Source organism: Belonocnema kinseyi, chromosome 4 (assembly GCF_010883055.1).
Source record: "Belonocnema kinseyi isolate 2016_QV_RU_SX_M_011 chromosome 4, B_treatae_v1, whole genome shotgun sequence".
NCBI classification, from domain to species: Eukaryota; Metazoa; Arthropoda; class Insecta; order Hymenoptera; family Cynipidae; genus Belonocnema; species Belonocnema kinseyi.
This window is the reverse complement of record NC_046660.1, coordinates 62524803-62546395: the sequence shown is the minus strand read 5'-3', so window position 1 is coordinate 62546395 and position 21593 is coordinate 62524803. Positions and strand designations below refer to the sequence as shown.

At 24.2% G+C, this 21593-nt stretch overlaps 2 protein-coding genes and 3 non-coding genes across 12 annotated transcripts in view; 3 read left to right on the top strand and 2 right to left on the bottom strand.

Annotated features, from left to right (window-relative positions):
* LOC117171418 (synaptic vesicular amine transporter) overlaps window positions 1–13519 on the top strand; it is a 111811-nt gene extending 98292 nt beyond the window's left edge. The window contains exons 6-12 of the mRNA XM_033358721.1: window positions 1136–1318; window positions 1645–1746; window positions 4545–4719; window positions 8145–8196; window positions 8493–8676; window positions 8883–9016; window positions 11595–13519. Of these exons, the coding sequence (XP_033214612.1) occupies window positions 1136–1318; window positions 1645–1746; window positions 4545–4719; window positions 8145–8196; window positions 8493–8676; window positions 8883–9016; window positions 11595–11663 (899 nt within the window). The 3' untranslated portion in view covers window positions 11664–13519. The remainder of the gene's footprint in view (window positions 1–1135; window positions 1319–1644; window positions 1747–4544; window positions 4720–8144; window positions 8197–8492; window positions 8677–8882; window positions 9017–11594) is intronic.
* The window catches only part of LOC117171419, a 71238-nt gene that overhangs the window by 36524 nt on the left and 13121 nt on the right, over window positions 1–21593 (bottom strand). For 2 of the 8 annotated variants that reach the window (XM_033358726.1, XM_033358730.1), the window contains one exon: window positions 1644–1740. The exons of 4 other annotated variants lie outside the window; for them this stretch is intronic. Coding sequence is in view for 1 of the 4 variants with exons in the window: in XM_033358730.1 (XP_033214621.1) it covers window positions 1727–1740 (14 nt within the window). In the remaining 3 variants the exon portion in view is untranslated. Of the gene's footprint in view, window positions 1–1643; window positions 1741–8531; window positions 8666–12906; window positions 13009–21593 lie in introns of those variants that run through there. 2 more of the 8 variants (XM_033358725.1, XM_033358723.1) reach the window with 2 other exon arrangements.
* Window positions 998–1068, top strand: Trnag-gcc. The gene has a single exon. It is a non-coding gene; the product is annotated as a tRNA-Gly (tRNA).
* On the top strand, window positions 8028–8100 carry Trnak-uuu. Its single transcript has one exon. It is a non-coding gene; the product is annotated as a tRNA-Lys (tRNA).
* Window positions 8730–8800, bottom strand: Trnag-gcc. Its single transcript has one exon. It is a non-coding gene; the product is annotated as a tRNA-Gly (tRNA).

Below are 21593 nucleotides of genomic sequence, written 5' to 3'. Positions count from 1 at the left end.
TAAAAATATACATTTCTTGAGTATATTCAAAAATTTACATTTTCTGAGTATATTCAAAATTTTACATTTCTTCAGTATATTTAAAAATATACATTTCTTGAGTATATTCAAAATTTAATATTTTTTAGAATTTCCAGAAATGCACATTTTTCAGTTTTTCCAAAAATTTACATTTTTGTAAGTATTTTGATAAATTGAAATTTTGTGAGTACTTCCAAGGCTGCGAATTTTTTTAGTATTTGCAGAAATGTAGAATTGTTTAATATTTTCGGAAATGTACATTTTTTTAGTACTTCCAGAAATATGCATTTTTTTAGTGTACTGAATACTGAAGACCTTTTTCGAATATTTTCAAAAATTTCCATTTTTCTAGCATTCCCAAAAATGTAGCGCATTTTTAGGCTTTTCAAAAAATTACCATTTTTTGAATATTTTCAACAATTTACATTTATTGAGTAGCCAAAAATTTACTTTTGATTAATTTTCAACCAAATATATTAATATTTTAAATAATTTTTTTTTGGATTTTGAAACAGTGAGAAACTTTGAATTGTGTAAAAAGCTGTTCTTATCTGAATTATTTAAAAAAATACCGGACTTCAAAAAAGAGCCAGTTTTTTTTTTAATTTTTGGTGCAATAAATCCCAAAATGGAACAGACACTTTTTTTAGAATTCCCCTAAAAGAAAATTTTTTCTTTTAGTCCTTGTTTTGTATTTCGCATGTATTTTAAAAAAATTCTTATTCTTAAAAAACGATCGAAAAAAATTAGTTGATCAACTATTTATAATTATCTCTACCATTTAAAATTTTCAAATGTCGTAAAGCAATAATTATAAAGAAAGAAAATTATTAATCAGAAACGTGTGCCGAAAAAAATGGTTAAATTATTAAAATTAGAATTGGGAATATTTAATAAATGGACATAAATTTGAATAAAATATTCATGAATTTCAATCAACCGCGCCTGTTTACTTTTCTCAAATTTGTGACCATGAGCATCGGTGGTTCAGTGGTAGAATGCTCGCCTGCCACGCGGGCGGCCCGGGTTCGATTCCCGGCCGATGCAAGTTTTTTTTACTTTTATAAATTAAATTTTTTTACAAATAATTTATATTTTATTTTTTTAATTCTAGGAATGGGTATGCTGGCTGAAAGATATCAAGACGACAAAGAGCGAGGAAATGCAATGGGCATTGCCTTAGGAGGTCTTGCTCTGGGAGTTTTAATTGGTCCACCATTTGGAGGTGTCATGTACGAATTTGTGGGAAAATCTGCACCCTTCCTGGTCCTTTCTGCACTTGCCCTTGGTGATGGATGTCAGTAAAAAAAATTTTAATCAAAAAATTATAATTAAATGTTCCAGCAGTACAATTTTTTTCTTAAACAATCAAATTTTGTAGTTTATCCTATTTTATTACAGTTTCCATTTTCGAAGATAATTTTTAAAAAGAATTTCATAAATTTTGAAAATTGTACTCTTTTGTAAAAACAATTTTCAGAGTTCTGCACAAATTTTTGCTGTAAAAATATTTATATTTCATTGTCACAAAATTTTATTTTTAAACATATTTTTTTCGAAATTGTTGTATTTCGTCTTACTTTTGATTTTTGGATTTTTTTTCTAAATAATTTTTTATTTTAGTGTTGCAGCTTCTTATGCTTCAACCCTCGATTGTTTATACAGAAGTAGAGCCACCGTCTCTAAAAGCTCTCGTAACAGATCCTTACATCCTACTGGCTGCAGGTAAAGATAAATTTGACTTAAAAGTTTTCTAACTTAATTACATTTTTTAATTTTTTGACCAAATTTTTAAGAAAACTAAAAAACGATGCTATTCTATTTCTAAACATTTTTTCAATTAAAAAATATACATTTTTATAGAAAATGTAAAAAGATTTCATAAAATTTATAAAGACTTATAAAAATGTCGAAAACAATCTAGAAGATTTTAAGGCATTTTTTTAATTGTGAAAGATTTTTAAAAAAATCGAATAATTTTAAAACATATTCAGAAATTAAAAAAAAATTTAATAAAATTTAAATTTTGAAATTTTCTTTAATTTAAAAAAATGTAAAAATGTGAATATTTTAAGAAAATTTGTACAATTTTTCGGATTAAAAAAAATTCATTCGAATCATTTTAAAACATATTTAGAAATTAAAAAAATATTTTAAAAACTTAAATTTTGAAATTTTTATATTTTAAAGAAAATGTAAGCTTGTGAATATTTTAAAATAAAATTAAGCAATTTTCAAATTAAAATTTTTAATAAAAAAGAACAATGTAGAGATTTTTAAGAAAATGTTTGCATTTATTCGCTATTAAAAAAAATTAATTCGAATCGTTTTAAAAGGTTTACAAGTTATGAAAAGATTAAACAGTAATTTAAAATTTATAACGAAATTTAAATTATTAAAGATTTTTAAAAAACTCGAAGCTTTTTAACCATTTTAAAGACTTTCAAGAGAATAAAAATATTTCCTAAGAAGATGCTTGGGCAAATTTTAAATTATTTTTATAAAACTGGAAGATTTTAAGGCATTTTTTTCAAATTTTGATAGATTTGTAAAACGTTGTAACATTTCGAAATAAAATTTCCAAGTTGTTTAAGAATTTTGAAAGCTTTCAAGTAAATAGACAAATTTTGTGAAAAAGATTCCTAGGGACATTTTTAATGACTTTTTATTCTGAAAAGTTAAATTTTTAAATAAAATAAAAATATTCATAAAATTTTTTAAGATTTCTAATAATAACGAAAATAACATGTAAGATTTTAAGGTGACTTTTTTAATTTTGCAAGATTTTAAACAAAATATGAATAAAAGATTTTTTTGAAGCTTACAAGCATTTTGAATTAGTTCAAGATATTAAAAGATTTTTTTTAAAGATTCCTGCGAGAATTTAAAATGATTTTAAAAAATAATAATTTCAAGAGAACATTGAAAAAAAACTGAGAATTAAAAAAAATTAATTCGAATCATTTAAAAATATATTTATAAGGCTTGAACGTTTTAAAAAGATTCAATAGTAATTTAAAATTTGAAGATTTCAAAAATTTAAAAACAAAATTATAATTTTTTCAGATTTTGAAAAAAATACGAAACTTTATAGAAATCTTGAAAGATTTTAAGAAAAAAAAAAACTTTGCAAAAGATTCCTGGAAAAATGTCTAATAATTTTTTATTTAAAAGAATTAATTTTTGAAGAAAATTTAAACAGGTTTCTCAAAATCAGGAGGATTCTGAGAGAATTTTTATTTTACTTTTAAAAGATTTCCCCAAATTTTAGGAATAATATTTGAGTCAGTTTAAAAGATTTTGAAAAAATCATATCTTGTGGTAGAAATTTAGTCTTTTTTATCATTAATCTGTTTGGATAAAAATTAAACAATTTGGTTTTGAAATTAACTTTTTTCTTGACAGTTTATATTTTTGGCTAAAAAAATTAAACGACTTCGTAGGAAAATCGTCACTTAGTAAAAACTTTTTTTCTTTTTTTTTTTTTTTTTGATAAAAAAACAAATGGTTGAAAATTAATCTTTTCTGGTTGAGAATTGAACTATTTTGTTCAAAATTCATCTGTTTTGGAAAATTTTAAAACCAAGTTATAATTTTTTAAGATTTTGAAAAAAATACGAAACTTTATAGAAATTTTGAAAGCTTTTAAGAAAAAGATAACTTTGCTCAAGATTCCTGGAAAAATTTCAAATTATTTTTTTATTTTTAAAAATTAACTTTTTGGAGAAAATTTAAATAGATTTCTCAATATCGGGAAGATTCTGAGGCGATTTTTTCTCTTATAAAATATTATCTGAAATTTTAGAAATAATAATTGAGTCAGTTTAAAAAATGTTTAAAAAATCATCTCTTGTGGTAGAAATTTAGTCTTTTTTATAATTAATCTGTTTGGATAAAAATTCAACAATTTGGTTTTGAAATTAACTTTTTTCTTGAAAGTTTATACTTTCGGGTCAAAAAATAAAACGATTTCGTATAGAAAACTTATCACTTAGTAAAAAATTTATCTTTTAAAAAAACTGGTCGAAAATGAGTCTTTTTTGTTTAAGAATTGAACTATTTTATTAAAAATTCATCTGTTTTGGAAAATTAAAAACTAAATGTAAATTTTTGAAGCTATTGAAAAAAATTCGAAGCTTTTTAAGACTTTTGAAAGCTTTCAAGAAAAAAAAACTTTGCCCAAGTTTCCCGAGAAAATGTCAAATGAAAATTTAATAGTTAATATAGTTGAAAATTAACTTTATGTTGAAATTTCAATTCGACATATCTGAACTACTTTAAAATCTTTAAAATCTTCTCAAGAATCTTGAGAAAATCATATTTAAATAACCTTAAAAACAAATAAACAAACAAACCTAAAAATAAATATGCATTCAAAGTTATTATTTTGTACCTATTAAAAATTTATTTTTCTCTAAAAGAAAAAAACTACAGGGACGCTCAAAATATGATTGATGATGCTATTGTTGATAAATAATAGTTAATAAAAGAAATAAAAACATTTTTATAAAATAATATTTTAGGAGCGATAACTTTTGCAAATACGGGAATTGCTATGTTGGAACCCAGTTTGCCAATTTGGATGATGGACACAATGGGTGCAAGCAGATGGAAACAGGGTGCCACTTTTCTTCCAGCAAGTATCAGTTATCTCATTGGCACAAACCTTTTTGGACCCTTAGGTCATAAAATGGGAAGGTAAGTATCTAAATTGATTCTAACTGCAAGAATGACTTCGATATATTGAATTTTTCGAAAAATTAATCATAATATTAATCATAATATTAAGAAAGGTCCTATATACACTTTATTAACTTTTTTATTGTAAATATTATAAATATTAGGGAGGAATGAAAATTTTCGGAATAATTGAATCTTTTGAGACAAGGAAAAGATGTTTTCCGGTTGACTTTCGAAAAAAGTAAAAAAATAATCGAAATCGATTAATATCTTTTCTTCCATTTGTTTATTTGATTTATTTAAATTTCTTTTTTTTTGTTTAAGCGGATAAAATTTAAGTTTTGAAGTATTTAACTTTTTAAAAATGATTGCATATACCTCAATCCGAAGAAGAGAATTGTTTTTGAATTGTTTTTGAATTTTTAAATTAAAAATTAAAACAGAAGATACTAACCAGTTTCCAAATATGAATTAAATTTTTTAATTTATACTAATAATTAATAATAATAATAAATTATCATGCAAATTTGATTAATATTTTATCATATTGAATACAATTTTATTATGTCAAATTTTATTGGGTGAACTGAAAAATCACGAAAAATTCCGAAAAATAAAATTCCTGATACTGCAAAATTTTCTAAATAGAAATTATTCAAAATAGAAAATTCCCGAAATTTTTCTTTAAATATCAACAATTCAATTTTCAACTCTTGATAATTCAAAAAAAAATTAAAAAATGAATTTTTAACTGTTGAAAATTCATTTTTCTTCCATTTTAATAATTGAAAATTCCAAATTCCATTTTTTTCTCTTTTTAATAGTTCAAGTTTAGCTGTTAAAAATTCAATTCAAAATTTTCTTCCATTTTCAATACTTTGTGTTCAAAATTCAATAAAATTGAATTTTAACTGGGAGAAATATTTAAAACTTGAATTATCATCTGTTTAAAATTCAAGAGAATTTACATACTGAAAGTTCAAAGAAATTGAAAACTGAACTCTTGAAATTTGCGCAAAATTCAATTTTATTCCTTTTTCAGAAATTGAAAAATAAAAATTTAATTTTGTTCGATTTTTAACAGTTAAATTTACTACTGTTAAAAATTCAAGTTCAGAAAATTAAAAATGGAAGAAAAATGAATTCTCAATTTTTAAAAGTTTAATTTTCAACTGTTGAAAATTCAGAAGAATTCAACCGCTGAAAATTTAAAAAAACTGAACATTAAACTTTTCATATTTGTAACAAATTCAACTTTATTTCTTCGCCAAAAGTTAAAACTTCAATTTTGGTCTCTTTTCAACAGCTGAATCTTTAACTGTCAAAAATTTAATTTTCTTAAGTTTTTTTCATTTGCAACAGTTGAATTTTTAACTGTTGAACATTTAAAAAAATTAAAAATAGGAGAAAATTGCATTTTCAAATTTCTTCAATGATCAAAAGTTAAATTTCCAAATTGAATATTCAAAAGAATTCAACTGCTGATTTTTTTTATTGAAAATTCAACTGCTAAAATTTGAAGAAACTTCAATTTCCTTTAATGTCAACAGTTAAGTTTTTAACTGATAAAAATGAAAAGTTCATATTTATAATATTATATTAATATATATAATATATTTATATTATATAATTCAAACAATTAAAAAAGTTGTTTCTTATCAATCATATTTATTCATTAAAAATACAATAATGAAATATTTTTCTCAAAACAAATTTTCCTAATGTTCACTGTATTTTGTTTTAGATTATTGTTTGAACTTTAAATAACAAAAATTAAAAGAAAGTTTCTCAATGCAAAATAACAATACAGGAAACAGATTTGTATTACATTATAAAAAAAATTCTTTGATCGAAATATCTCATTATTGTATTTTTAATAAATAATATTGATTAAAGAAAACAAATTTTTTAATTATGCAAATTGGGGAGTTTTCAAATTTGGTAATATTATAAATTGTTCGGGAATTTTCTATATTAAATATTTTCTTTTTCGGGAATTTCCTTTTTTCGGGTTTTTCAGTCGTCCCATACATTCCGGACACTAGAAAATTCCCGAATTTGAATAATTTAAATGTTCATTGTAGTTTGTTTTAAATTATTGTTTGAACTTTAAATAACAATATTCGAAAGAAAGTTTCTTAATGCAAAATAACAATACGAGAACAAGATTTTTATTATATTATAAAAAAATTTCTTTGATCCAAATATCTCATTATTCTATTTTTAATAAATAAATAATATTGATTAAAAAACTAATTTTTTCATTGTGTGAATTCGGGAATTTTCAAATTTGGTGATAATAAAAACTGTTGGGGAATTTTCTATGTCAAATATTTTCTTGTTCGGAAATTTTCTTTTTTGGAATTTTTCAGTCGTTTTTTCAGTCACTAGAAAATTCCCGAATTTGAAAAGTTTAAAAACTAAAAAAAAAAGAAAATATTATTTAGTTATTAAAAATACAAAAATGAAATATTTTGATCAAAGAAATTTTGTTAATGATCAATGTATTTTCTGAAATTGCTGCTTGAATTTTAATTCTCAATAACAGAAAAAAAATTGTATTTAAAAATGATTTTTTTCATTTATTATTACTTTAAAACTAAACAATAATTTTTTTAAATACAATAAAATTAGGAAAATGTTTCTCTGAAAAAAACATTCCATTATACTATTTTTAATAAATAAATAACATTCATTGAAAAACAATTACCTTAATTGTTTAAATTCTATATTCGACTAGTGTCGGATTTTTTTATAATTAGGCACTTTTCTGTCGGCAATTCTATTAATTAAATTTATTGATATGAATTATTTTATTATCTTTTATTAATATTATTATAATTAATTATAATACTTAATTATTAAATATCATTTAACCTAATATGAATTTGTTTATTTATTGTTTTTCAAATTGTCAAAAAAATGTTCACATTTTTATTCCACCCTGATACAAAATTTTGTTTATTATTCTTAAATTATTCATCTGAAAAAATCTGATTTGAAATAATTCAGCGGTTTAAAAATAGAACACTTGGCATATTACGAGCAAGCATGCATAAAATTACGTAACAATTTGCCACGTGATAATAAAAATGCAAAGGTGCAGCAAGCACTCGTGACTAAAAAATATTTAATCTGAACCTCAATATTTAAATAATAACATTTGAAAATATTTAATGAGCTCCTTTTTTTGTTTCAAATTATTAAATAAAAATTTTCACCTGCCCCCTATGAGACCAAGAATTGGTACGTCCCTATTTTGTAAGACACGCTATAGCACACTTCACACATCAACGGACTTATTGTTAAGCAACAAAATTCAAGACGCCCGGATAGCTCAGTCGGTAGAGCATCAGACTTTTAATCTGAGGGTCCAGGGTTCAAGTCCCTGTTCGGGCGAATTTTTTGTCAATTTAAATCAAATAAATTAACTCCTTGTTCAGATGGCTCGCTTCTTTGATAGGACTCGTTGTAATTGGAGTATGCTTGATATGTGTAAGTATTTTTTTTCTCCTGTAATCAATACATTTTTGTCCCTTTAAAATGTATTAAATAAAAAGAATAAATTTCAAAAATTTTCGTATTATTTATTCAATAGTCTTCATTCTTTATACCTTCACTATTGTCAAAGTTTTCAAATTCGATAAGTGAAATTTATGAGTTTATTTATCAAATAATAACATTTTCAAATTCATCAAACAATTCGCTTTTTATTTATAAAATTTTATAAGCCTCAAATGTATCTTCTCAAATTTTTCATGTAAAAAATGTAGAATAATCGTTTTTTAAAGATACCCCTGGCCACAAGTATCAACCATTTGATAATTCCCAATGCTGGTTTGGGATTTGCAATTGGAATGGTCGACAGTTCTATGATGCCCGAATTGGGATATCTTGTTGACATCAGACATACAGCAGTTTATGGAAGTGTTTATGCAATCGGGGACGTTGCTTTCTGCTTGGGCTATGCCATCGGTGAGAAAAATATATATTTAAAAAATTTGTAATAAAATCGAATTCAAAAATATTGCATCGGCCGGGAATCGAACCCGGGCCGCCCGCGTGGCAGGCGAGCATTCTACCACTGAACCACCGATGCTGATATCAGTTTCTCCATGCAGGCGGCTTAAGCTTTGAGGATTTAGGTCACTAATACATTTTTCTCTTTTTTATTTAAATAGGACCGGCATTGAGTGGAACATTGGTGAATAGCATTGGATTTGAATGGATGTTGTTTGGAATTGCTATTCTCAATTTCATGTATGCTCCCCTTATGTACTTCCTAAAGTCGCCTCCAACAAAAGAAGAACAGAAGGTAACAAAAAAAAATTTAATTTAGGAATAATACAATTTTCGAATAATAAAATCCCCGGATTGGAAAATTCCCGAATAATACAATTCCCGAACAGTTTATAATATTACCAAATTGGAAAATTCCTTAAGAATACAATTCCCGAATAATAAAATTTACAAATAATAAAATTTACAAATAATAAAATTTCCGAATAATAAGATTTCCGAATTGGAAAATGTCCGAATGATAAAATTGTTTATATGGAAAATTCCCGCGTAATAAAATATACAAGTAATGAAATTTTTGAAGAATAAAATTCCTGAATTGAAAAATTCCCTAATAATAAAATTCCCGAATTGGAAAATACACGAGTAATAAAATAGATCAATAATAAAATTCTTCAATTGGAACATTTCTGAATCACAAAATTCTTGAATCGGAAAATTCTCGAATAATGAGATTCCCTAATAATAAAATTCCCGATTTTAATATTACTGAATTGGAAAAATCAAGAAAATAAAAATTCCTTAACAATAAAATACTTGAATTAGAAAATTTCAGAATAAGAAAGTTGACAGATAATAAAATTTCTGAATAATGAAATTCCCGGATTGGGATATTCCCAAATAATACAATTTCTAAACAGTTTATAATATTACCAAATTTTTAAATTCCCGGATATTAACATTTCTTAATAATAAAATTCCCAAATTTAAAAATTCCTTAATAATAAAATTCCCAAATTTCAAAATTCCCTAATAATAAAATTCCTGAATTGAAAAATTTGCGAATAATAAAATTTACGTATAATAAAATTCCTGGTTCGGGAAATTCCCGAATAATACAATTTCCGAACAGTTTATAATATTACCGAATTGGAAAATTCCCGAATATTAAAATTTCTTGGTAATAAAATTCCCGAATTTAAAAATTCCCGGGCGACAAAAAATTACGAATAACGAACTTTGCGAATAATAAAATTTACGAATAATAAAATTCTCGAATTGAAAAATTCCAGTATTGAAAAATTGTCTAATAATACAATTTCTAAATTGGAAAATTCTATAGTAATAAAATTAATAAATAATGAAATTTCCGAATAATAAGATTCCGGAATGGGAAAATTCTAGAATAATAACATTATTGAATTGAAAAATTCTCGCGTAATAAAATTTCCGAAAGAATAAAATCCCCTAATAATAAAATTCCCGAATTGGAAAATTCGAGAATAATAAAATTCTTCAATTGGAAAATTCCTTAATCATAAAATTTACGAATGATACAATTGGAATTGGAATTGCAAAATTCCCGAATAATAAAATTCTTGAATCGGAAAATTCCCGAATAATGAGATTCCCGAATTGGAAAATTCCCTAAAAATAAAATACCCGATTATAATATTACTGAATTGAAAAATCTCTAATATTAAAATTCCTTGATAATAAAATACTTGAATTTGGAAAATTCCAGAATAAGAAAGTTGACAAATAATAAAATTTCTGAATAATGAAATTCCCGTTTCGGGAAATTCCCGAATAATATAATTTCCGAACAGTTTATAATACTGCCGAATTGGAAAATTCCTGAATTTAAAATTACCGAATAATAAAATTTACAAATAATAACCTTTACGAATAATAAATTTACGAATAATGCAATTTCCGAATAATAAAATTTACGAATTGAAAAATTCCCGTATTGGAAAATTGCCCAATAATGAAATTACCGGATTGGAAAATTCGCGAATAATAAAATTTCCGAATAATAAAATCCCTAATAATAAAATTCCCAAATTAGAAAATTCGCGAATAATATAATTTACGAATAATTCAATTTAACAATAATAAAATTTACAAATAATAAAATTTTTAAAACTGGGCAATTCCCGAATATTAAAATTCCTTAATAATAAAATTCCTGAATTGATTTATTTACGAATGATAAAATTCCCTAATAATAAAATTGCCGCATTATAAAATCCTCGAATAATACAATTCCCGAACTGTTCATATTACCGAATTTTAAAATTGGCGACTTAGAAAATATCCGAACTAGAAAATTCCCTAATTTAAACCAAAACGAAAATTTTCATAAATATTATTTATTTATTATAAAATAATCAAATATTTTTATAACATAAATTATTTATAATTTTTGAATTGAAAATAACAATAATTGAAAAAAAATGTAATTCCAGAAATATATTTTTTCAATTATTGTTATTATAAATTCAAGTAATAATTTTAGAAACTTTGAACACTACAAATAGTTTTTTAATAAAAATATTTTTGATAATTATATTTTTAATAAATAAATAATATTTATAAAAAATATATTGTTTAAATTCAGGAATTTTTTAGATCGCATATTTTATAATTCGGCAATTTTCTGTCAAAAATTGTATTATTCGGGAATAATAAACACAATAAACAATTTCATGGCTCGGAAATTTTCCAATTCCTTATTACTTATTTTTAGTAATTAGGTTAGGTATATATTTTAAATTGATTACTTATTATCCACTGTATCCTTTATCTCCCCTAACCATTTTTTATTTATTGTTTTCCAAGTTAAAAAATCACTTTTTGTATGTTTTCAGTCCTTGATAATTGGAGAAAAATCATGCGTCCGGTACGAATCGTACCAAAATGATGAAGAGGAACCGTAAGGACTTAAAAAATAAACATAGTCTATAAAAAATGTTTTTTTTTTTGTTCAAAAAATGAAATTTTCGATTCACCCAAAAAATAGGGTATACCTTAACCAAGACCGATTTCGCTGCAAAAAAAGAGGATTCATAAATTGTTCTTTTGTTTAAATAATCGTCGCAAATAAGGATTCTGAGTGCTTTCTGGAAAAAATCAAAGTATTCTGACGAAAAATGAAGAAAAATATTTAAATCAATTCAAAAACCCATCAATTTTAATTCAGTATCAAAATAAGTAGGTCCTATTAATAAGTAGATTATATTATCCAAAAATATCACTATTTAATTAAAAATTTAATAAAATACTAAAAATAATCCTACTTCAGTTCTCGATTCTGGATGCATTGCTCTGTAGGTTAAATACGAAAACTTTTAATATTTCCATAGAATAGATGAGAATTTTGAGTATAAATTCCTAAGATCGATTTCTTCTTTCTTTGGCCCTCATCGTGAATTTAATTTAAAATCCAAAACGAAGAAATCGACCCTGGAATAATAATAAATTATAAATCTAATAAATTAGAGGGGAAGCTCCCTACAGTGGATAATGGAACCTTCAGTGGATAACTATTATTAAAAAGCACAATAAGAATAATAATTAATTGTAATTTTAGTTTATGAACACGTATAGTGTCTTAACTAATAATTAACTTAATTATTTTACACATATTAATATTTTTAATGAATGATTATCCACTGTAGCATTATCCACTGTAGGCAAGTTGCCCCTAAAAATTTTCAAATAGAGCCTAGATGTTACATTTAAGCGTTGTCAAAAAGTAGTTTAAAAAATAAAAAATGCTCTCTTTTGTTTACGTACATGTATATTATAAATTATAAATTATGCACGATACAAGGCAACTTTAATTCAACTACGATTTTCTGAGCGAAAAGAAAGAAAAATTAATTAAATGTGTCTATCTACTTAATCGAGTTGCTTAGAATGTTAAACAAAATATTAAGTGTCTATACTTAAATGTGTTCTTGCATGGCATGGCTACATATTTGAAATTAAAATAAGATTTTAAAATACGTTACAAAAAAAGGAAACAAAAAATAATAACTCAATTACGACGTTTTGACGGGGTTGCAGTCTTCGAAATTCAAAATTCAAATATTCAGGAGAACCACCCGGTTTGGATTCCCTGAATGGCTGCAGGGAAACCGTGCGAGATGCGACCGGGTTTGATGAAGAGTTCCCAATTTCCTGGTCCAATTTTTCGAGAATGAATGATTACAAAAAGACGAATCCCCGCTCTTGGATGTGACGATTTTTCCCCACGAGAACGCACTCTTTTCTCTGAATCTTCAAATATGTAGAACATAAAATATAAAAAAAGTATAGGGGGAACCTGTCCACAATGGATAATGCAACTTACAGTGGATAATCATAAATTATGAGCAAAAATAGAAGAAAAATAATTAATTTCAATTTATGAGGACGTGTAGTGTCTCAACTATTAATTAAATTAATTATTTTATACATATTAGTATTTTTTAATTAATAATTATCCACTGTAGATTTCATTATCCACTGTGTACAGGTATCCCCTATCTATTGTTCAAGATGTAAAATATATATTATTTATTTGAAAGAGAGAATATAGAGGATCAAAAATAGAGGATTTGGTAGGAAAGAATGCGCCCTCAAAAGGTGTATCCCGATTTTGATAACTGTAAAAAAACTGTAGCAGGGCGTTTTTCGAATTCCCGGACGACAAGAAAACCTTATGAGAGAATTCGCAGTAGGAAACTCTATTGTTTATTTTTGGGGGCCCTCGTACTTGCATAAGATAAAATTAAATAAAAAAGAAAAATATTTTCAAAGTAGACGTAGTCTTTTTAGAATTATGGTGCAGCAGTGCGCACCACAAATTAAATCTCTATATGACGTATTATTGTAGCACAAAATCTGTATACGAACTCTGAAATTTAGTGGTAGTAAAAAATGAAATTCCCTTTTTAGTTGATAAAAACAGAAATACAATTTTTTGCAGGAAGAATTTGTATATAATCTAAGGGAACCCTTCCTACAGTGGATAATTATTAATTTAAAAAACTTATGCATGTGAATTAATTAATTCAATTTAATTAAATAGTTAAGACACTGTACGTATCCATAAATTAAAATTATAAATAATTATTTTTATTTTATTTTTGCTGTTAATTAATTATTATCCAATTTAGGTTCCATTATCCACTTTAGGGAGGTTTCCCCTATCTAAAAACAAAGTGATTACGAAATTTTTATTGCTTAAAGTTGTTTTATATCTTCTTTTTTTTTAATATTAAATCTATACATAATTCGGAATTTTAAGTAAAAAATCACTAGATATCAAGAAAGTTTAAAATTCTAAACAATTTTATGTTATGTTAGGTTTTTTAAAGTATTATTATTTAAAAAAAAAATTGATTTCAAAGAAAATTTATACTTTTTAACAATTTTATTTCATTTTATTTATTCGAAAATTTGTATTTTCAAACAAGAAACATTATAATTTGAACAAAATTCAGACTCTTTTAACAATTTTGTATTCAGGCAACCTCCCTACAGTGGATTATCATTCATTAAAAATACTAATATATTTTTATAAAATTAATTTAATTTAATAATTAGTGAAACACTATACGTGTTCATGAATTCAAATTAAAATTAAATTTTTTCATTTGTGCTCTTAATTAATTATTATCCACTGTAGGTGTTTTTTGGCAGGCAAAATTAATTTTCAACAATTAAAAATAGAAAAAAAAAATTACATTGAGAGAAAACCATAAGCTCAACAAAAATTTCTTATCTTGTGTTAGTGTTTTACGTCTAACATTTTTATTTTTTATCAATTATGTTTTCTATTATTTTAGACGATACAAACTATAAAATAGCAACACTTTCGTTTAAATATTAATTTTATTATTAATTTAAGAATTGCGCGAGATAAAAAAATTAATGATCGCGCGAAGGCGCGCGTGTATGTTTTCTAGTTCTTTTTAAATACATTATTAAGGGGGAAAAATGACATAGATCAACAAAGTGAGATAAAAAAGAAAAAACCTCAGATCCTAAGCTACTCAAAGTACCGTAATGCATTTTAGAAATAAATTTTAGTCATAATTATATATTTAATTTCAAATGGTGAACATCGTCGAAATTTTTCAAGAACTTTAATTATAAATACAGGAAAGAATTTGATTTTTTATAGGGAAGACCATCCTACAGTGGATAATTATTTATTAAAAACACAGATAAAAGAAAAATAATTAATTTTAACATATGAACCCGTATTTTGTTTTAAATATTAATCACATAAATTAATTATTTTACCTATATTAGTATTTTTAATTAATGATTATCCACACTAGAGAGGCTTCCCCTAAGTTTTAAGTAAATAGAAAAGATTAATTTACAAAAAAAAAAAAATGTACGGCGATTTTCATCCATATTAGAAAAACTTGTTATACCAAAAGTTTTATGACACTGTTGATTAGTGCAAATATAGCAATGTAGAAAACAAGCATGTATAACATATAGACAATAAATATAGTAAATAGATTCTAGAAATTAAAGTAGATGAAAAAATTGTTCTGGACTTAAACAATTTAAAAAATAAAAAAAAATTGGCCTCTAAACCTTCTAAAATTCAATATTACGAGCAGGAGTAATCTTCCTACAGGGGATAATCAATAATTAAGCATACAAATAAAACAAAAATAATTAATTTTAATTTATGAAAGCGAATGATATCTTAACTATTAATCAAATTAATTATTTTATACATATAAGTATTTTTTAATAATTATTATCCACTGTAGGGACATTTCCCCTAAATTCATCACATCGTCATCAAATTTAAAATTGATGAAAAATAAATTGAATCGTTTTGGGTTTCTTTGAAATACTATAAAATACAGACTTCTATTGCGAATTCATTAAAACAATAGGTGCACATTTTTGTACCTACTCCCGGAAACGAAACGTGAGTCAATTCGACGTTTGGGAATTTGTCGAACGCATCTGCCATTTTTATTATCAATTGCGATAGTAAAATAAATGAAATTCGAAGCCGAAAATTTTTTATATAAAAGAAAATTGAGATCTGCAGTGAAAAAAAATAGTTCGATAAGTATTTCAGGATTAGGGGATATTCTAAGAGATGAATAAAATTATAGAACTGTGCTATTATCTAAAAGCTAATAAATTTATGGTTTCAAATAATCATCTTTAATTAAAGAGGTGATTGAGTGGAATTATAAATTACTTTTTAAAGATAAAAAAATATGTTCTATATATTTCTTAGAATGCGTCATAATTCTTGGAAGTTGTTACAAGAATATGTATCGTAGATTGTATAATTATATCTATCTCGAATTATATTTATGTAAATAATATAATACGTAGGGGGAACCTCCCTACAATGGATAATCATAAATTAAGAGCAGAAATGAAAGAAAAATAATTAATTTTAATTTTAATTTACTAACAGGTATAGTGTCTTACCTATTAATTAAATTTAATTATTTTACTTATATCAGAACTTTTAATTAATGATTATCCACTGTAGTGAAAATTATCCACTCAATCAAAAGCAGACGGAACCTCCGCTGAGAGACTCGTCTCATTTTTTTTCGAAAGCATTTATTAAATTTTCAGATACCTTTTTTATAAATTATTTTTAAATTCCATATTGAGTTTATTTAATTAAAATGTTATTAGATAATTAAATTTGTAATCTATGGGTTGTCTGCGAAGATTTTTCACCTTTCCAGTACGTCTGCAATTTAATAGACTATAATATAAATTAAATATTACATCAATGTTTGCAGCCAAAGGCTTTACGATTCGAATTGCCGATGCAATCAAAATGTTTGAAAAAGCTGTAAAAACGGGTCACGTGCAGCTATTACGTAATACAACGAATTAATGTGAATTTTTCTGAAAAAATACACCCGACTGCCATTATCATTTTACATCATTTCACTTTTCATGGAAATATTTGTTGATATTCATTATTATTGAGAAAAAAAAATTATACAAATTTTCATTCATTTTAAAATTTTCGATTTGTTTTTAAAATAATAAGTTTACAAATTTTCTGCAGTCAATTTTGCAAATAGATAATTTTATATGATCATAACATTTACTTCTAAACGTTTCTGAACATTATTAATAAATGACAGCAAATTAATTGCAAATGATTTTATAATATTGGGAAATAATTATATTCATAATATTTTGCTAGCAAACTATAATTTGACAACTTTTTCGTTGAATCGTTTCAATAATTCTAAAAGATTTAAGTTTTTTTTTTTAATTCTCGAAAATTTTTGAATTTTTTGGGGTTTTTATTTATTTTCTTATTCAATTTTAAGTTTTAAAGAAATCAAAATGTGTCAAAGAAGAATCTGGAAGATTTTAAGGAAACTTCTTTAATTTTGCAGGATTTAAAAATGTTTCGGAAAACTGAATTCTTAATACATTCTTAAGATTCTGGGAAAAATTTCAAATTTTTCTTTATTTAGAAAATAAATTTCAAGAAAAAATTGGAAAATATTTTTAAACATTGCAAGTGATTTTCTAAAATTTCAAAACAGAATCTCCAAAATTTGACAGAACTTTTTTTTTAAGTTTTCAATTTTACAAAGTTACAAAATTGTAGGAATAATTCGAGCAAGCTTAAGAGATATTTAGAAGTTTTAAAGATATAAAACTTTATAAGAATTTTGAAAGTTTTCAAGAAAATCGAAAAAATGTTCCCAAGGTTCAAAGCAAAATTTCAAATGATTTTTAATTTTTTAAATAAATTCAAACAGAAAATTGAAAAAGACTTTGAAACATTTAAAATTCTTTCCTAAAATTTTGAAAAATATTTTAAAGCAAAATTTTTGTAATTTTTCAGGATTATTAAATATTAGAAGAAATTTCAGTAATTTTTTGTTTAAATCTAGATTTCGAACAAAAGAAACTTTTTCAGAATTTTGAAAGGTTTCAAGTAAATGAAATATTTTTCATTGGCTTCCTAACCAAATTTTAAATGATTGTTTATGTTGAAAAATTCATTTTGAGGTAATATTTCAAAAAATTCCAAAATTGTCAAAAATGAATCTGAAAGGCTGAAAGGAAATGATTTCCTAAAATTAAAAAAAAACTCTAGAAGATTTTAAAGCAAAATTTTCATTCTGGCAAATATCAAGAGATTCTTACAAGATTTGAAAATACTGAAAAATAATTTTAAACTTGAAAAGGTTTTAAAACATTTTTAAAAAATGTAGATTTTTAATGATTTCAAACAATGATTTTAGCAGTTCTAAACCAATTTTTACAGGTTTCAAGAGGATAAAATTATTTTTTTAATTCCTGGTAAAATTTGAAGTAATGTTTTTGTTTAAAACCATTTTAAAAGTTTTCTAAAAATGTGGAAGGTTTTTAGTCAATTTTTAAATTTTAAATGATTTTTTAAAATTTTAGGAAAAATTTGAATAATTTTAGAAGACATTTATAAGGTTCTAAAAAAATGTTTTTTCAATGTCTAATTATTCATTGGGAAATTTTTAATAGTCTTAAAATATTTTGAATGAATGTTTAACACATTTCAAATTATTTTGAACATAAAATGTAAAATATTTTAAAGAAAAAATTTCAATTTGGCAACATTAATTTTGTTTTAATCCAGTAAATTTAAGAGATTTTCAGAAGATTTTAAAAGATTAAAAAATAATTTTAAACTTCAAAACATTTTAAAATATTTTTTTTTAGTGTAGTTTTTTAAAGACCTCTAAAAAACTTTAGAAGCTTTAAACAAATCTTAAAATGTTTGAAGAAACAACAAATTTCTTTAAATTCCTGGTAAAATTTAAAATCATTTTAAAAGGTTTCTAAAAATATGGAAGACATTTAAGCAATTTTAAAAATTTTGAAGACCATTTCAAAATTTAAGGGAAAATTCGAATCATTTAAAAAAATATTTATAAGATTTAGAATGTTATTTAGGGGAAAATTTTTAATAACTTTGAAATTTTTTTAAATTCGAAATGAATGTTTAACACATTTCAAACAATTTGCTAAAATTTCGAAAAAAAGTGTAGAAAATTTTAAAGGAAAGGATTTGAATTTGGAATTTTGCAAATTTTGAATTTTTTTCAAAATTCTACGAAAGATGTCTGTCAGTTCAAAAAATATTTAGGGTTTTGAGAGGTTTTGAAGAGATCAAAAATATTTTTAAAGTTCTGAATATTACAGAAATTTATCAAATATTTTTTTTCATTTCATCCAAATTTCTAAACGTCCTAAATATCTTTTAAACGTACTGAAATTTTTCCTAATATTTTGTAAAATCCTCTAAAATCACGAAGTTTTATTTAAAATTTTCTAGATTCAAAAGCAAACTAATACTTATTTTCTTAATCACAAATCGAAAATGATAGTCAATTTTCAAAAGTCCTGTTTAATTTAAGAAGAATATGTTTGGAATATTTTTATATTTAAGATTTCGAACAATTTTAAAAGTTATAAATCGCATTAATTTAGTACGAATCATATATCCAGCTTATTTAAGAAGCTTTCGGTGAATCATAAACATAAGAGTAATTAAATTTTCGATTATTTTTTTGTCGTTGAGGAATCGAAATTAGTGACTCGTCGAGGGCTGCTATCGTGAACAGACAATAAGCAATGAAAACTCATCTCCCTGTAATTGACGAAATGAGAATCGATGTTTTGATTTTGAAGAAAAAAAATGTTTGTCAAAAGCCGCAAAAACTTTTCAGATGATTTAAAATCTTTTCACCTTTCTCCACGACCTTTATATTCTGCAATTTTACAAAAAAATTTAAAACCAAAATTAATTTAATTTTTTTAACTCTTCAGCAGAATCTATTGAAAAAATAGAACAGGGGTAACTTCTCTAAAGTGGATAATCATTCATTAAAAGCACAAATCAAAGAAAGATAATTAATTTGAAGTTATGAAGACGTAAAGTATCTTAGGTATGAATTAAATTAATTATTTTGCATATATTAATATTTTTAATTAATGATTATCCACTGTAGGCTGCATTATCCACTTTAGAGAGACTCCCCCTAAAAAATGATTTTTTTCGTTTGAATTTCGGGTCCTGGAAAAAAGGTGAAACGACAAAATAAAATTCACATCGAGGGACGAAAAACCTGCATTTTGTCTGTGCCAGAGGATGGCAGGAGGAAAAGCATGAGAATGTAGTTTAACAGCATGTTACATTTTTAATCGAAAAATCATATTAATCACATTAATCGTATATAATTTTGTCATATATTTAACCAGCTGGTGCATGGGTCCGATTTAAAGCCGGTGTATAGAAATAAAAATACCAAAGGCTCGAATTATGAAAAATATTATATTTAGGGGAAACCTCCTTAGAGTGGATAATGCAACCTACAAACAAAAATTAAAATTAATTATTTTTCTTGTGTTTTAATTAATTATTATTTACTTTAAATTAAATTATCCACTGTAGAAAGGTTCCCCCTATTGTTACTTTTTAATAATGTTAATTCATCATGTGTCTAGCTTCGAACTCGTCACACTGGCGATTGAAAATAAAAAATATGTAAACAAATTTCGGTTCCGAATTTCGCCTCGATTTTGGACTGAAGAAAGTGTATTTCTAGAAAGGTAAAACTTGTAAGAGAAAGGAAAGGACAGTGAGGGGAATTTGAAGAAAAATTAAATTAACTCGAAAGCGACGAGACTATTGATAAGGAAAATGTAATATTACTGTATCACGTAGTTATACGTTGTATGTATATCTAATTTATGTGTACATGTATGGGAAATATACTGTATCAACGAAATAAATAAAATTGACGTTGATAGAGTTTTTATTTTCAGAATATTAAACACATTTAATTTTCCTTTTTTTTACTTTCATAGGATCAGATTTATCAATTGGAAATTTGAATTAAAAAGAGAGTTCTTAGATCAAATACAAGTTAAATTTTTAACAAAATAAATAAATTGCTAACCAATAAGTGGAATTTACACGTCAAAAAGACGAGTTTTCTACCAAATAGTTGAATTTTGAACCCAAAAATATGTATTTTTAACCAAAATAGATAAATTTTCAACTAAGAATATTAATTTTCTACCATAAAAGTCGAATTTTTAACAAAATACATTAATTTTTCAACCAATAAGTGGAATTTCCAAGTCAAACGAGGAATTTTCTACTAAATAGTTAAATTTTCAACCTAAAAATATGAATTGTCAACTAAAAAGGCAATTGTTCATAAAATAATTATGTTTTTCAAACAAAACACATGAATTTTCAACAAAATACTTACATTTCAATCATCTAGTTGAATTTTAAATTAAATTGTTAAATTTTCAAGCTTAAAAGATTATATTTCTACCAAATAGTTTAATTTTGAACCTAAAAACATGTATTTTTAACCAAAAACTCAATTTTTAACAAAAAAGTTGAATTTTCAAGCAAAAGATTTGAATTTTCACCAAAAAGTTAAATTTCACCAAAATCGTTAAATTGTCAACCAAATGGTTCAATTTTACAGCTAAAACGACGAATTTTCTACCAAACAGTTGAATTCTCAACTAAAAAGACGAATTTTCAACTAAGATAAATTATTTTCTACCAAACAAGTTAAATTTTTAACAAGACATAAATTGTTAACCAATAAGTGGAATTTCCAAGTCAAAAAGACGAATTTTCTACCAAATAGTTGAATTTCCAACCTAAAAATATGAATTGTCAACTAAAAAGTCAATTTTCCATAAAACAAATATGTTTTTAAACAAAATTCATAAATTTTCAACAACAAATTACATTTCAACCACCTAGTTGAATTTTAAATTAAATTTGTTAGTTTTCAAGCCCAAAAGTCGAATTTTCTACCTAGTACTTGAAT